Source organism: Rhinolophus sinicus, linkage group LG14 (genome assembly GCF_036562045.2).
Source record: "Rhinolophus sinicus isolate RSC01 linkage group LG14, ASM3656204v1, whole genome shotgun sequence".
Taxonomy (NCBI): Eukaryota; Metazoa; Chordata; class Mammalia; order Chiroptera; family Rhinolophidae; genus Rhinolophus; species Rhinolophus sinicus.
In genome coordinates this window covers 19,506,414-19,524,112 of record NC_133763.1, presented here as the reverse complement: position 1 = coordinate 19,524,112, position 17,699 = coordinate 19,506,414, and the positions used below count along the sequence as shown (strand labels likewise).

General features: G+C 36.8%; 1 protein-coding gene across 4 annotated transcripts in view; it reads left to right on the top strand.

Moving 5' to 3' along the window:
• The window catches only part of UBXN2B (UBX domain protein 2B), a 38,193-nt gene that overhangs the window by 10,346 nt on the left and 10,148 nt on the right, over window positions 1–17,699 (top strand). Inside the window, exons 3-7 of one of the 4 annotated variants that reach the window (XM_019756953.2) lie at window positions 5,727–5,877; window positions 7,824–7,907; window positions 8,743–8,852; window positions 12,465–12,602; window positions 17,315–17,476. In XM_019756953.2, the coding sequence (XP_019612512.1) occupies window positions 5,727–5,877; window positions 7,824–7,907; window positions 8,743–8,852; window positions 12,465–12,602; window positions 17,315–17,476 (645 nt within the window). Of the gene's footprint in view, window positions 1–5,726; window positions 5,878–7,823; window positions 7,908–8,742; window positions 8,853–9,186; window positions 9,278–12,464; window positions 12,603–17,314; window positions 17,477–17,699 lie in introns of those variants that run through there. The other 3 variants (XM_074319238.1, XM_019756955.2, XM_019756954.2) reach the window with 3 other exon arrangements.

Below are 17,699 nucleotides of genomic sequence, written 5' to 3'. Positions count from 1 at the left end.
GTATTAGATCCTCTTTGAAGGTTTGGTAGAATTCACTAGTGAAGCCATCTGGTCCCGGACTTTTGCTTTTGGGAAGGTTTTGGATGACTGATTCAATTTCGTTACTGGTGATCGGTCTGTTTAGATTTTCCAGTTCTTCATGGTTCAGCCTTGGAAGGCTATATGTTTCTAAGAACTTGTCCATTTCTTCTAGGTTATTGAATTTGGTGGCATATAGTCCTTCATAGTATTCTTGGATGATCCTTTGTATTTCTGTGGTGTCCGTGATAACCTCCCCTTTTTCATTTCTGATTTTGTTAATTAGTGTCTTCTCTCTTTTTATCTTAGTGAGTCTAGCCAAGGGTTTGTCAATTTTGTTAATCTTTTCAAAGAACCAGCTCTTTGTCACATTAATATTTTCTATTGTCTTTTTGTTCTCTATTTCATTTAGTTCTGCTCTGATTTTTGTTTTTTACTTTCTTCTGCTGACCTTGGGTTTCATTTGTTCTTCTTTTTCTAGTTCTTTAAGGTGTAACATGAGGTTATTTATTTGGGATTTTTCTTGTTTCTTGAGGTAGGCCTGTAATGATATAAATTTCCCTCTTAAAACTGCTTTCGCTGCAGCCCAAAAATTTTGGTAGATGTATTTTCATTTTCATTTGTTTCTATGTATCTTTTGATCTCTCCTCTAATTTCTTCTTTGACCCAGTCGTTCTTTAAAAGTATGTTGTTTAATCTCCATGTATTTGTGTTTTTTCCTGCTTTCTTTTTGCAGTTGATATCCAATTTCAAAGCCTTGTGATCAGAGAATATGCTTGGTATGATTTCAATCTTCTTAAATTTGCTGAGGCTGATTTTATGTCCCAATATATGGTCTATCCTTGAGAATGTTCCATGTACACTAGAAAAAATGTATAGTCTGATGTTTTAGGATGAAGTGCTCTATATATGTCAATTATGTCCATTTCATCTAATGTGTCATTTAGGGCTGCTATTTCGTTATTTATTTTCTGTTTGGATGATCTATCCATAGCTGTCAATGATGTATTTAAGTCTCCTAGTACAATTGAGTTTTGGTCAATTTCTCCCTTTAGTTCTGTTAGTAGTTGCTTAGTATATTTCCGTGCTTCCTGATAGGGGGCATAAATATAGACGACTGTTATGTCTTGTATAGTCCCCTTTACCATTATGAAATATCCATCTTTGTCTCTTACCTTTTTCACCCTGAAGTCTGTTTCATCTGTTATCAGTATGGCTACACCTGATTTTCTCTGGATACCATTTGCTTGGAGTGTCAATTTCCACCCTTTCACTTTGAGTCTATGCTTGTCCTTGTAGCTGAGATGTGTCTCTTGGAGACAGCATATGGTTGGGTTTAGTTTTTTGATCCAATCTGCTACTCTGTGCCTTTTTATTGGTGAGTTCAGTCCATTTACATTTAGGGTGATTATTGATATGTGAGGATTTCCTGTCATTCTATCTTTAGTTTTCTGGTAAGGCTGTGTCTCCATTGTTTCTTTGCCTTTTGTTGTTGTCTATTATTTCTGTGTGGTGGTATTCTATGATGTTTCCCTCTGTTTCTTCTTTTATTACAGTATATATTTCAGTTCTGGATTTTTTTTGAGTGGTTACCCTTAAGTTTATGTAAAAGAAAGTTTGATATTTAGAGTATTCCATTTTCTTCAGCACGCTTACTTTCTCCATTCCCATATTCCGGTTCAGGCCTTTAGTCTCCCCCTTTCTATGTTTTGGTTGCCACAAATTGTCCCTGTTGATGGTGGTCGAATAGCCTCCTTTAGTATTTCTTGTAGTGCAGGTCGTGTATTAGAAAATTCCCTCAGCTTCTGTATGTCTGGAAAGGTCTTTATTCCTCCTTCATATCTAAAGGATATCTTTGCTGGATATATTATTCTTGGCTCATAATTTCTCTCTTTCAATAGTTTGAATATTTGGTTCTACTCCCTCCTGGCTTGTAGAGTTTCTGCTGAAAAATCTGATGATAATCTAATGGGCTTTCCTTTGTAGGTTACCGTCTTCTTTTTCCTGGCTGCCTTGAGGATTCTTTCTTTGTCGTTGATTTTAGACAGCTTCAATACAATGTGCCTTGGAGAAGGCCTGTTGGGATTGAGGTAACTAGGTGTTCTATTTGCTTCTTGGATTCGAGGATCCAGTTCTGTCCACAAGTTTGGGAAGTTCTCATTGACAATTTGTTTGAATATATTCTCTGTTCCCTTCTCTCTTTCTTCTCCTTCTGGTATGCCCATTATTCTTATATTGTTCTTTCTGATGGAGTCAGCAACTTCTTGTAGAGTTCTTTCATTTATTTTAAGTCTCAAGTCTCTTTCTCCTTCCATCTGTGTCATTTCCAGGTTTCTGCCTTTGGGGTCACTGATTCTTTTCTCCATCTGGTCAACTCTACTACCTAAGCTGGCTATTTCATTCTTAATTTCTTCTATTGAGTTTTTAATCTCCAGAAATTCTATTTGGTTCTTTTTTTAAATTTCAATCTCTTTCTTAAAATGCTATGTTGTTTTTTGATTGTGTTTCTGAGTTCATTAAACTGCCTTTCTGTGTTTTCTTGCATCTCGTTGAGTTTTTTCAGAACTGCAATCTTGAATTCTCTGTCATTTAAGTCACATATTTCCATATCTTTAGGTTCCTTTTCTGGAGACTTTTCACTTTCTTTCTGAGCTGTCTTGCTGTCTTGGTTATTCATGGCAATTGCTAATTTATTATTTCTCTTCCTAGACATCTACAGGAGTGGCTTCTGGAACAGGTTGAGAGGAAGAGGTCTTTCTTTTGTTTTCCAGTACTTGTTGGTAGAATGTTTTATTTTCTCTAACTGCAGCCTCTTTTTCTCTTTCACATGGTAGTGCTATGTTTTGTCTGCACTATTCCAGCTTCTCAGACAATGGGGGGATTCCCTGGGAGGTGGGCTTCTCCTCTGTTAATAGTTCGCCTGGGTCACAGGGTGCAGTGTCCATGTGTTATGCGGAGAGCTTTAGAAGTTCCAAAGCTCTTCCTGCACCAGATTCAGAGCCCGTATGTTTCAGCAGTTCTGTTTACTCCTGCAGGGTCCACCCAGATAGGTGGGGCCAGGGGTGAGGTGAATTGTGAGAGGTGGCCCAGAGCAATGGTGGTGACCACCACCACAGCCGGTCCTGCTTCCACAGCTCCCTCCCCTTTGCCAGAACTAGTTGGGCTGCAAATCTGTCTGCGGTCCACAGTTCTCAGAACAGCAAATATTCTGTTCTTTTGATCTGACACTGCTACTGTTCTGCTTCTAGGACTGGGCAGATGGGGCGGGGCGAGCTCTGGGAAGGTAGGGAGGGGATCGCTAGTTTCAGTGCCTAAGGCTTCTGTTCTCTGCAGCAGTGAGGGCTTAAACCACCGTTTTCAGCCTTCTTCCCTCAGTCTTTTCTCCGAGGCCTCTGCCGTGAACGTTGGGTTCAGCCATGTTATATGCTGTCCCCTCAGCCCTGTGGGCCATAAGCGGAGCCCTAGCAGTCCGAGTTCTTCCCTCTCCCGCAGCTGCGGTAGTTCCGGGAAGCAGCGAGCTCGGAGCCCTGAGCTAGGTCTGCGTCCTGTGCCCCCACGGCTCTGTCTCTGCACTTCTCCCTTCCTTCCTCCCCGGCTCGTGCGATTCGCCCACCTTTAGGTGAATTCAGTAGTGGGCCTCTTCGTCTTGCCTGTCTGCTATGCAGGGAGTCTTTGTGGAGTTTTAGTTGTTCGATTAGTTGTAAATCCCAGGCCATATTTACAGAGGCTCACCTCATGCCGCCATTTTGATGACGTCTACCGTTTCTTTGTTGTCATAAGACTCAGTGAGGATCTGATGAAAGCTACAGCCCTTCTCCCCCCAAAACAGCATTTATGCACAATTTTGTCAGGTGTTTTTAGGGGTTTGTATGTTTCTTAAAGCCCATCTGTGGAGCCTCTGTGTGTCTTTTGTCCTCCATTTAAGATTCTGTAACTAGGAATCTGTCTTTGTTTTCACTGAATGATGACTCACCTAATAAGTTAACTCCAGATAGTATTTACTATTGCTAAAATCCTTGAACTATAAAAAGAACCAGCCACAGAGACTTAAGAGATGAGAGCCAAGTATATTTTATTGCCATGAGTTTTCTTGTTTCCCAGAATATTTTCATTAACGTCTTTTTAGTACTGCAAATATTATTTCTTGGGAAAAACTTGAATTTTCCCATTATACCTCATTCTCATAAAGTTTGTTTTACCAAAAGCTGAAAAATTCACTGAAAATTGTTTTTCCTTTTTTGTTTGTTGCTGCTCGACATCCTTTCTTTCTGTAGGGGAGATAAAAATGACATACCTTTCTCAACCTGAAAGAGAGGAAAGAATGATATTCATCATTTTTCCCCTTTCTTTTTAATTTACAAATTTTCAAACCCATAGATAATCAAAGTATTAATACAGTGACTATATGCTTCACCTGTTAACATGTTACAGCATTACATTCATGTAAGCATTCTTTTACTTAGCTGTTTGAAAGTAAATTGCAGCCATCATTATACTTCACCCCCGCATACTTCAACATGCATCCTCTAATAAGAAGCACACCTTGATAACATATCACACCCTAGACAATGAACAGTAATTACATTAAATCATTTGATATATAGTCCATAGTCAGATGTCTGTTAGAGCCTTTTTTGCATTTAGGATCCAGCCAAGGGCCATGCATTCCATTTGAGGCTGCCCCACATCCACTTCCATCCCTGCCTCAGCCTCACTTTAGTGAGTTCTGCTTCCTGCTGTCCACTTGTTCTCCAGGTGGATTTTTCCTTCGCTTACAGTGAGTTGAGTGTGGGCTTGTCTGGCCTTCCCTCATTCTGTTCAGTTTGCCTATACTAATTTTGGAGAAAGTATTGAAGGTGACCTCCATTCTTAGTCTCCAGTGCTGATACAGTTTACCTCCTTTGTTTTGTTTGGTGAGTCAGTTCAGTGCAAATTTAAAACTGGATTGGAGGGTATGGGTAGTTAAGCACATGCACTCTGATTGTCATCTTATACTGGAAGGCTCCATGCTGAGACTTCATTGGTTGTATTTTCTGTTATTCTTGATGGAAAAAAAAATCTTACAAGATAAAATAGGGTACTAATTTCATGTAAAGGAAATGTTTATGTTCCCAAGGACTATTATGAAGTTGGAATCAGAGTAAAAATCAGTTACTACATAGTTCATTCACTGAAAAATTTGTGGGCTAAATTATTTACTTTAACACAGGGGATTATTTTTCAGTCCAAAAATTTCTGAGGTGTAAACCCTCTCTATATAGCCCTATGGTCTAGATTTAGATGTTCACACTATCAAAATCTAGAAGTCTCTTTACTAACTAGGTCCCTACTGAGTGTGGATTCGTCAGGAGAAGAGACTTAACTTCTGGTTGTCAAACCTGCTCCACCTCATGCACACCAAAAGTGCTTGAGTTGTGAAAGACATGTATTTAATAAGCAATTACAAAGGGTGAGGGAGGAAGAAACAAGCTAGTTCTCATGCCAGATGGCTGAACTTGCTACGAGAATCTTCATAAACTCCATCAGAAACCATATGACCTCTTCACTATTTAATTCCTTAATCCTATTTTAAAATATAAATATTTCAACAGAAGGCATACAAATTATTTTTTTAGATAAAAGTTATTTCCTAAGATTGTGTAGCTTTTTACTTTAAAGTAGTTTATGTCTGCATTCTAAGTTTTTATTCACAACTGTGATGTTCAAAGGTTTTATTCAAGTGAACATGAATACAGTGGATTACATATAGTTCGACCTTCAACTGGGAAAATTGTGAATGAACTTTTCAAAGAGGCGAAGGAACATGGGGCTATCCCTCTGAATGAAGCCACAAGAGCTTCAGGTGATGACAAATCTAAGGTAAATGCTCAATTTTAAAACTAAATATTTAAAACTAAAAGTGCTATTTATAGATTTGACCTTCTCTGTAGTTTTTATATTATTGTATTACGGCATTCTTTTTCTAACTGTATATTTCTGTTTTAAAGATTTGATTCATTTTTATAAGATTGTAATATTTGTATTGATGATTGAAAGTTGAAGCAGTTTCTTACATTTCAGTGTAAATGCTCTATTTACCTTTTTCATTTGAAATAGTAAAGACTCACAGGAATCTGCAAAAAGTATCCAGAGAGGTCCTGTGTACCTTTCACCTAGTTTCCGCCATTTCCCTAATGGCTCATGATGTTATTTGCGTTGGCCTGTGATGTTTAATATCTTTTCATGTGCTTATTTGCTGTGATCTTTATTATCTTCTTCAGTAAAACATCTTTCTGATTTTTGCCCTTTTTTAAATTGGATTTTTCATTTTGTTACAAACGAAATTGTTTGAGAGTTCTTTATGTTTTAATATATACGGGTTCTTTGTCAGATACATGATTTGCAAATATTTCCTCCTAGACTGTAGCTTGTCTTTTCATTCTCTAACCAGGGTTTTTCATAGAGCAAAAGTTTTAAATTTTGATAAAGTCCAATTTATCCTTTTTTTTTTATTTTATGGATTATGCTTTTAGGGTCCTAAGAACTCTTCACCTAACCTTAGGTCCCAAAGATTTTCTCTGTGTTATCTAGACAAGTTTTATGGTTGGACATTTCACATTTAAAACTATGACACATTTTGAGTTGATTTTGCATAAAGTTTTATATCGAGGTTCATATTTGTACTTTTGGAGGTCCAGTTGCTTCATCATCGTTTGTTGGAAAGGCTCTCTCCTTCCTTCCTTCCTTATATTATTTTTGTACCTTCTTCAATTTATACAAAACTTTTATACAGCTTTTATAAATATATCAACTTACACAGTAGTAGTATATTAAAGAAAATTTCAAATGTAGTTTTGTGTATACTTGTCATGTATTCTCATAATTAACTTTTCTCCACCTGAATTCCCTTATCATATCATTTGGGGAGGTTTTCTAAACTACCTCATGGCCTCAGGTGTTAGTGTTCAGTAGGTAGGTACAGGTGTGCCTAGGCATGTGTCATTTGGAAAAGCATTTCTGGTCATTGTGACAGACATCCACTGTTGAGAACCACTATTCTAAATGAAACATAAATTTTAATTTTCATTATTTACCAATAGCTTGGAATTCTTTTTCAGTCAAATCTAAGGTAATTTTCGTTCTTGCAAGTTCTCCAAATCTCTAAGAAAAATGTGGAATTGATATGGTCTATAGAAAAGAAAGCAATGTGATAATTAAAAGCTTGTTTGTGATATAAATGGTGATTAAAAGGAATAGGGTTTTTAACCTTATACGCTGTCCTACCTGAAAAATAAAAGACCTTGTGATTAGTATAGCAAAATAAAAAGCACAGTTGTAGTTGATTTGTTATAGTTGAATAAAAAACAGCTTATAAAATAAGTATAGAGCTTTTCTTCAAGGTAATTTGTACCCATTTATAAAATTTTTCCTTTACTCTATGAATCTCTTGTTTACTTTGTGAAATATGGTTTAAGCATTAGAATTTTTACTATAAAACTTGTCATAAAAAAGTGGTGACTTTTTAAAATCTGTTTATGCTTGGAAATATTTTTTTCAGTGTATAAATGTATTTCATTGTTTAAGATTGGCTAAATTATTTCAGCTCCTGAGTTGCTAATTTTTTTATGGGAAGAACCATAATTTCTTATTTGAATACACTTCTCTGTAACATAACACTTTAATTTTAATATAAAATTTTCTTGGAAAGTACAAACCAGTTTGGCTAATCACAATTGATCTAGTTTTAAAATGTATATCACATGTTATCATAACATTTAGCTTAATAAGCATGAGTGGATTTTTAGCTCACTTGTTACATATTTTAGTCATTTGCAGGTGGAGGCTACAGATTGGGTAGTTCCTTTTGTAAACGGTCTGAATACATCTATGGAGAAAATCAGCTGCAAGATGTAGGTACAGTAATTAAAATTAAAAAGTATAGATACTAGCCTCTAGTTACTGTTTGTTTCAAATTAAAAAATTCATAATATAAATATAATCTCTTTGTTTCGTTACTTTGTGAAACATGGATTAAAAGGACTAATATTAATGTGTAAGTTTCAGTCTCAAATTTTATATTTTGCATCCCACTTGTGCCTTGCACTTAGAGGTACATAACTATTTGTTGAAAGAATGTATGACTCATTGTAAAAATGAGCTTACATATAGGTATATTATAATGATTATTATATATGGTGTACTGTCATAATATAGAATGAGTTGTAAACATAGAAATACCGAAAGTCATTCTTTATTTCTGTTGCCTTTTGAAATTTTGGAGGTATAACCATTTTAAACATGTACAGTTTAGCCTTGAAAGGTCGCTGGAAATTCTGTCTTGCCCCTTGGAATGACTATTTAAGCTCCGTAGCAGCGAAGAACACAGATGCAGATGAAGGACAGCGGTGGGTATGGAGTGGCAGCTGGATGCTCACATTGCTTTCGTTTTCTCAGTGAACGAGAAACAATTGTACTTTGAGGACAGGGTCCAGCAGGGACCTGTGAGACCTTTGGTATTTCAGCTCTTGTCCATTTGTTAAGCTAAATACAAGCCTGCTTAACAAACACATGCTTTCATTGGAGTCTTTATTTTAAATAACTATGACTAATGATAGTACAAATAACTTCATATTTTAAATTAAGTAAATGGTTTAATATGTTGTGAAATATCACATTTGAAACTTAAAATTTTGTGATACAGATAGATTTTTGTATTTCTTTTTTTTGTTTTCCTATGCACAAAAGGTTCAGATTTTGCTTAAATTGTGGAGGAACGGTTTCAGTTTAGATGATGGAGAATTGAGACCTTACAGTGACCCAACAAATGCTCAATTTCTGGAGTCTGTTAAGAGAGGGTAAGATGTGTTCTTTGTATTCTATTCGTTACTTAGGGTGGGACTTTTTTTTAACAGAGTACCATTCAGTAGTGCACTGTTGGTTTTTAATAGTTATATAAGTGGTTCTTGGGAGGAAGGGTATTTTTAAGTATATAAAGTACATATTGCTATCTGTAAGTCACTGGTTCTCAACTGTGAGGGGTGGCGGGACCAGTAGACATTCATCCCTTTTAAAATCTGATGAAGCTATGGTCCCAACTCTGAGAAGAATCGTCTTAATATGATGAATCAGTGAATTGCTCAGCGTGAAGCTGCCCACCCACTAAGCCACTGTCCTGCTTACTGTTGACAGGGTGACTCTCATTGCATGTATGCCTGAAATTCAGCGGCTTATATTAGAAATCTTTTAAGGTGGCATTGCTTCTGGCAGAAGATTTCAAAAGGTTAGTTTGAAGTTACAATTTGTGAAAGTAAACCAGATACATAGTACTCTGACCCGTCTAAACATCATACCTCATTAGCTAGCCCTTCTTGCTAAAGGATGAGCTATTTTGAAGAGATATTGGTGATAAACTGGGAGATTTAAGCAGCAGTGAAAGGACTGGAGTAGGAGGTTATACATCATCCAGGAGTTGAGGGTGGGCTTTTCCAAGTGATGAAATGTATGTCCAAGCAGAGTGGCTGAAGAGGAGTGGAGATGAAATTCACTGGAGTTGGTAGTGAAGAAACACTGAAGGAGAGGTATTTTAGGACACTAATTAGCCTCAATTTTTAATTTGAATTCTACAAAGATAATGTCAGGATACCAAAAAAAAAAGGCCAGAAGTGCTGTGAATGGTATGCTGAAGTCATTGAGAAAAGTGGGAGGCTGTCCTCGGAAGCAGCATATGGTGAGATGTAAATGCAAGGATATAATAGTTTAATGAAGTCAGTGCTGTGGACTTGGAAACCTCAGAGTCACTGGGAAGGAGCTGGGAATGACCAAGTAGGGGACGTGTTCATCTGGTAAGTGAAGATGTTGAAATTGATGGCTCATTTCAAGATGGTGGAAGAAGAAAGGAATAGATTGATGGTGAATGTACTGATAATATAGATCGAAAATTATATATTAAATGAAAGTAATCCATAAACTCTGTAGGCTACTGTTCACACAATCACAGTATATGAAATATTGGTGTTTTTCTTTAATTTGAGCCATACCATATCCTCAAGTACAAGTTATGATCAAGAACTGTTTTAGAAAAGACTGAAAAAAATGATGTCAGCTAGTGATTGTCAACTATATATAATCGTTGTCCCATTTTTATAACAAATATTCTGTAACACTACCTTCACTATCCTCCAAGAACTCATAGATAATATAATCTATATAGGCATATTGTTTCCAAAAAATGATGTAAATTTTATCTTAAAAATATTGAAGGAATAAAAGGAAGTAATTTATCATAAAATTATACATATTTAATTTATAAATACCTGGGTATGATCACACCAGAAGACGTAATGAAGTAGTCAGATAGTTTGCACCTACGTGCAATCTAGCACTTCTCATTTAAATGTGACAGACATACAGACGGAATAATGAGGTATGTGAAGTTGGCAACTTCATTACAATAAGTGGCGTTGCAGTCAGGGACTTGGTAAATTTCCAAACAAAACCAGGTGTAGTCTTCCCTCAGTTTATATGGAAAATGGAAATTTCAAAGCATATTAATACAGTACAAAAAAAAAAGTTTTGCTTATATGTACGACAGAGCCTAAGCCTAACGTTTTAGGCTCAGACATTATAAACACTGTTGTCATCATGTGATGTCTGGCAGGGCAGTCAGTTCTGTGGAACCTGAGACAAGCCTTCATTGTACATGAATTCTGCGTGGCAGAGCAAGCATCTCTCACCCCGCCCTGACTGAGCTGCAGCACTCGCGAATGACACCACGATTCAAAACACCCCTCTCAATTTTGAAAACTTCCTCCAGGGAGTTTAGAAAGAAATATCTGCATCAACTATTGTGTCCTCATAGGAATTTTCTAGTGCTAATTTAGGCATGAGTTGCTGTCTTACAATTTGGCTTTCTGAATGTCAGAAGCACACCAAGATCACTATGATAACAAAAAACCCTGTGCTGAGAATCACTAAGGAATAATGTGATGCAACTTTAAGAAAGAAATATCTACAGGGACTAATCAATCATCATGGAAATTTTTCTATTATAATTTAAGCAAAAATTGCTGTTTTACAGTGTAGCTCACAACTTAATTATAGTAATCTCATGTAATGATGAGCAGAGTAAAGAAAGAGGAGGGACACACTAGAGAGGGGGTAATTAATTTATTTAGCAATATACAATAGCAAAAGACAAAGGCATTTAAAAGAATGTGTTAATGACAGAAAGTAAAGGTGGTTAAGACTAAACTATATACACTGATAATGTCATGTCAAAGGAGTATACATACATACAAGTTTAAGAGATCCCAACATAGGTTTACTATTTGATCAGATATCACCTGGCTAAATACACAAATAACATCAATAAGGAGTATCTAAAAGCATTAATAAAGTTTATGGGATAGCAACTATTATAGTAGATGCCAAAAGCTCACCAAACTGTGGGGAAACAACAGTGGAAAGATCAGGAATCAAAACCTTGCCAGGTCCGTGGCTGGAAAACTGAGGCATCTCCTGATGCTACAAGCTGCAAGCTGCATACAAGTTTCCAAAATGCTACCAAGTTCTCAAGAATGCTGCTGCTGTTTCTGTTGTTGCCGCCGTTGTTGTTGTTGTTGCTGCTGCTGGAAGTTAGGGCATCTCCTGATGTTGTAAGCTGTAAGCTGCATACAGGATTTTAAAATGCTAACAAGTTCTCAAGAACGTTGCTGCTGTTGTTGTTGCTGGAAGTTAGGGCATCTCCTGATGCTGCTTTATATAAGTTTCTAAAATGTTAACAAGTTCTCAAAAAGGCTAACCATGGGGAACAACACTGGAGAGGTCAGGAACCAGCCAGACCTCACCAGGTCTGCTGCTGGAAGCCAGGGCCCCTCTCCTGATGTTGTAAGCTGCATGTTACAACAAGTTTCCAAAATGTTAGAGTGACACCAGTGACAAATGACGAATTTTACACTGCCAACTGAGGTCTGTCTTACATATTTTTTCAGATGTACCTTAGAGCCAAGCTGGTTGTTCCTGCCTCCCCCTCAGGGAAAATGGCCAGTTCTGGGAGGGTTCTGCAGGATAAAAATACTGTTTGTCCAGCTGAAGGGCTAGTTTATTTGGACAGACAATACCTACTGTTCTCGCCGGGGACCATTGGCCCAAGGCCTTCCAAAGCCTGGCAACATGCCTGTCACGTCATTCTGATATAACTTAGTTACTTCTTTACCTCATCTGCTGATGCGGGTGAAACAGACAAAAAGACTCTTCGTCACCTCATATCTCCCCTGGCACGGATGAGATGAGGGAGAATTTTCTTAACCATAAGGTAACCATCACCTCACATGCAGTTTCATGTGAGGGAACAAAAAGCTAACATCAGTCAATGAAGGCAAATTTTTCTAACATCTTTCCCACATCTAAACAGTATAGATACATTTTTTTCAAAAAGTTAATGAAAACCCTTTTCCCCTTTTTAAAAGAGAGATTCCCCCGGAGCTTCAGAGACTGGTTCACGGTGGCCAAGTGAATTTGGATATGGAGGATCATCAGGGTCAAGAATACATAAAACCCAGGCTGAGATTCAAAGCTTTTAGTGGAGAAGGACAAAAACTTGGAAGGTAAAATCCTAAAATGAGATAAATAATTGTCTTTGTTCAACATGAATTTTCTTTGAGAATAAAATAGCAAGTAACCTAGAAAGTAAAACCTTAGATATAAACTATGAAAACTTGCTGATGGAATTAGATATGCAAATCTGGTGCTGATATTAGTAGCTAATACTTAAGTAGCAGTTACCACATTCCTGGCCCTCTAAGCACTTTACATACATTAACTCACATAATCTTCACAACAACTCTTCCATTAGCATCCTATTGTTCCTCCATTGGCCGATGCAGTATTTTACCCAAATTGATTGAGCTGAGAACTGGTTAGCATGTGGGATTCAAAACAGGCACTCTGGCTCTAGAGTGTGTGGTTTTACCACTGTACTGTCCTGCCTCTTTCTGATTACATGGGTTTGAAGAGGAAATTGTAAAGGGTTATTGATTAAATGAAGCAATAGGTATCTTAGAGCATCGCATTAAACATGCCTGTCTGCCATAAGTAATTGTTAAGCTCTTGCTCAAGAGCAATGTGTGTAAGTTGGTTGTTTTCAATATATTTTAAGCAGCCAAATTCTTTCTTCAAGTTGTGGAAGCCCAATATAAACTCTTGTTGCAGAAGGAAGGAATTGTCTCTAAGACATTTCCAGAGAACCCCTCAGACTTTGACAAGCACAATTTAGAAACCAGTGTGCGTGGTACAGTGTATGAATAGACTCCTTTATAATAGTCACAGCTTATAAGACTCTTCATAAACCTTGTAAAATATGTTGGTAAAAAGTATCCCCTATTTGTCCACATATTACTACAGGTGAATTGTGGAATTGCAGCATTGGCCATGTTTGCAACATACTCCTTTGTACATGCTTTGTTCCTTTTCAAGTACATGAGTCCTTCCCATTCAAGTTCTTTTCAATTGTCTCGTGTACACTGGTTTTCTATTCCCCTCTCATTTCTCAAAATAGGAAAGAATTCAGTATTGGTTCTTTGTTTGTCTTTCACATCTCAAGTCTCCAATTTTGTATCCTTTTCTGCTTTAGAGACTGATTTCTGAGACATGTAAGAAATACAGGAACATGTGTTGACCTGGATTTTTTTAGGACCCAGATCCTACACTGCCCAGTCACAGGTCTACTTTGAAATGTTCTTCCTCATTTCTCTTTACTGCCAGTACAGGTCAAACTTCTCCTGGGTTGGTCTGCTTCTTCCCTCCTTTTGTTTTTATAGCTATGACCCCCAGATTTATTTTTTAAAAATATTTTCTAGCATTTCTCATTTTTTACTAATATTTATTGAGATTACAGTACTTAATTAGAACACAGGTAAAATGCCCAGTCATCTCTTAGCTTTATACATATTCATTTTCTATTATTTAAATTTATGATGAAGAATTAATGTTAGAATGCACATCTTTGTTAGTAGAAGTACAGTAAATCTAGAATTGAAGAAAATAGCATAAAGGAAAGATAGTTGAGAAGAGCCAATGATTATAATTGGTAATTGCAACTCATAAAATTAAGGATATTATCTGGTTATAGTATCTTACAAAGGCCAACCTTTTTTCTAATAAGGCAAATAGCTAGAGAAAATGTCCAAAAAGAAAAAAAAAAAAGGAGAAAAAAACAGGAGAATGACAAAGATTAGTGGTGATAATTGTTCATTGTTAGCCATACTGGTCAGGGGTTTTGATTGTATAAAACAAAATCTACTTCCTACTTGAAATAGTAAAGGTTTTTTTCACAGAACCTTGGATAGTTTGTAGAATTTCTGAAAGAGATAACAAACCAAGCATTCCATAGTCAGAGAAACAAATACAACAGAGAACTTCCTAGAGAAGACACCTCCTGTGCCCTCATCACTTTGCTCAGTGCCCTTGAAACTAGGAACCAGACACTAGAACATTCCATCATGACTGCTCTAAAAGAAGAAATTCCTCCAACACCTTGGTAACCAGAAGAGCTACATAGCTTCCACTTCCAGTGCTTAATTTCACCATACATGTATTTGTTCACTTGGTAGAAAGATGGAATCATATAAAATCCTAGCTGCAAGGGAGTCTGAGAAGTGTAGTCTTTAGAATTTTTAGCTTCTGATGTGTAGGAAATTTATACTAGGAGATTTGTGTGGTGCCTATATGATGCACATGAATTCAAATACTAAATAGTTGAATATATATGAGGTGTGATCAAAAAATGCTGTGAATGCTGCTGCTGAGTGCCATCCAGTGGAAACGCAGGGGTCTTCAATATGGGAAGCAGCGCGTCAAATCTTAGTAACAATGTATGACAAGTTTCAAATTGTTCGGTACAGTCAGGTGTGAGCTATAATTGAGAGAAGGTGTGTTTTAAAGTGTACTCTAAATCCTCCATCATGACAATGCTCTGTGTCACACATCGCTTCTGGTATGGCAATTTCTGTCAACTAAAAACACTACGCAATGTGTCCTCATCCATCTTATTCACTGGATCTGGCACCATGTGATTTCTTGCTCTTCCTCAAAGTCAAAATGACCATGGAAGGTAAATATTTTGAACTGATTCAGGGCATCGAGGCAGCCACAACAGCACAACTAAAGACACTCACAAAAGAGGACTTTCAGAACTGCTTCAGAAAGTGGCAAGAACAATGGAATAAGTGTGTTTGAAATAAAAGGGACTATTTTGAGATGGATTAATGGCAATATGTCTTTTATTGTAATAATTTTTTTTATTTAAACATTCATTTTTTTATCACACCTCATATATTCTAAGAAAGTGAAGAATTGCATAGAACATTTTCAACTTTATATTAAAAAATATATTGAATATAAAAGTTCTAATGGTTAACCTTTATTCAGAAAATAGCTTTCTAAAATGGCTTATTTCCCAAGAGTTCCAGCAACTATTTACTGAACAGAGAAATAATTTTAAAAAAAGAAAACAAAGTAGAAATGGAAATAATTCCATTGTCTTCCGTAGCTGGCAGTCTAGGTGGAAACTAAACTAATTTTTATTGTGACATACAAATAATTTTGAGGTAAACCTAAATGTAATAAAAATATTAACTAGTACCCTCAGTAGATGTAAAACTGCAAAGTTACAATGGTAGAGCAAATGGTGTTATTTAATAAAAATTACCTTAGTGAGCTAGAGTAGAGCAGGACAAGCAAAAAACCTAGAAAACCACAGAATCATTTTTGATAGGCAGGGCTAACAAACAGACATTCACTGCAGGCTTTTGAGCTGGTGTGTATGAAGATAAAGTCATGATGTGAAGCCAATCTCTTTCTACTTAAGAACAATCACTGCCTGTTTGTCATACTGTTTCAGTCCAAAAGATTCCCTTTGCCACTCATGCTCATCTCACCACTATACCTGAGGTTTGACTTCGTCGTGGTCACTGGACTCTTTAGGGCTGTTTTTCCTATAGTCTGACAGCCCCTTCTTTCCTGCCTTGTCTTCATCCTCTTATCGTAGTGATTCTGCAGCCCCTTTGCCTTACTGCACAGCGACTGTGTTTGTCTGACCCTGTGCAGTTCAGTGCTGCTGGGGCATTCGCACACCATGCTGAGCAGGCAGGCTGTGCCTTCCCATTCTCAGAGGACATTGCCACACATTCTCTGCTTTCCCTAAGCGTCCCTCTCAGCGGAGTGCTCTGCTTCCAGCTTCACTGAGAAAACAAAGCCTGATAAGAATTAACTCTCTTGATATATTCCTCTTAGCCTCTGAGGTGTTAAAATTCATCCTTACCTTCCTGTTTTAAGTCTGAAGAAGATGTTTCTCCTCCTGTTTGAGGGAATTGCTCTGCTTACAACCTACACCCTTTCCTCCAGTTTGCCTAGAAACCTTGTTTTACCAATGCCCTCTTTTCCTTATTTTAAAATTTTCTTTTTAATGTAATACTTGAAACTGTTTATTAAAAATGTCGCTATCGTTTGATTAGTTGAATGATAAGGAGAAAGTTTTAAGCAGCAAAAAGGTGTGACTTTGAAAGCTAAATACTGAAGTTAACATAACTAAAATATCTTATTTAATATGATTTAATATGAGTGATTTAGTGCTAATAATGTGCAAAAATAGCTGGCATCTGATGAAACACTGTTCTAGGACTCACAGGTTTGGGCAGACCTCGTTTTATTGCACTTCGCTGCATTGCACTTCATATATTTTGCATTTTTTTACAAATTGAAGGCAAGACCCTCCACCAGGAAATAGATTATGACTTGTTTTATTGCAATATTTGCTTTATTGTGTTGATCTGGAACCAAACCTGCAATATCTCTGAGGTATGCCTGTATAACATATCTTCATAACAGTATTATTTCCCCCATGTTATAAATGATAGAATTGAGATTCAAAAAGATTATTTAATGTTACACAATTAACAAAATGGGGATATGAAACCAAGTCTGTCTGTGCTCTTAGTCACATTAACTCAAAGTCACTTAGATTTCTGACTAAAGACTGTTGTGCTAAACAGTCTCCTGAAATTTCAGAGATAAAGGAGGAAAGAATACAAACTTAGGCTTTTGCAAAAGATTGGATAAACTAAATCAAAATCATAGGAACCAAAATAATTACAATGAAAGAGGTTGGAAGAAGTGTAGGAGACTCAAAGGAAGCCATGTTTTTCCTAGTCCAGACCGTAGGGGGAGAACTGGAGAATCGGTATGAGTGGTTATTCCACTGCTTTCAGTCTGTCACATGTATTCGGATTTGTGCTCTAATTCTTTAATTCTTCTTTCTTAGCCTTACACCTGAAATCATCAGTACACCTTCCTCCCCAGAAGAGGAGGATAAGTCAATACTTAATGCAGTTGTTCTTATTGATGATTCAGTGCCAACAACAAAAATTCAGATCAGGCTGGCAGATGGCAGTCGTTTGGTACAAAGATTCAACAGTACACACAGGTAAGCTTCTAGCTTGCACTTACACATGTGGTTACTCATCTGTGTAAAACTGTATGTGACTTGAGGAATGAAGAAAATGAAATTATATTTGCAGTACGGTTTTGACAGAAGAAAAAAAAACTTTAGTAGGATAATACTAATGCAAATCCAGATATCACTCAAAAAAATAAAATTGTTAAAAGCTGTTTTCACACTGTTTCTAAAGCCATGTAAAGTGGAATCA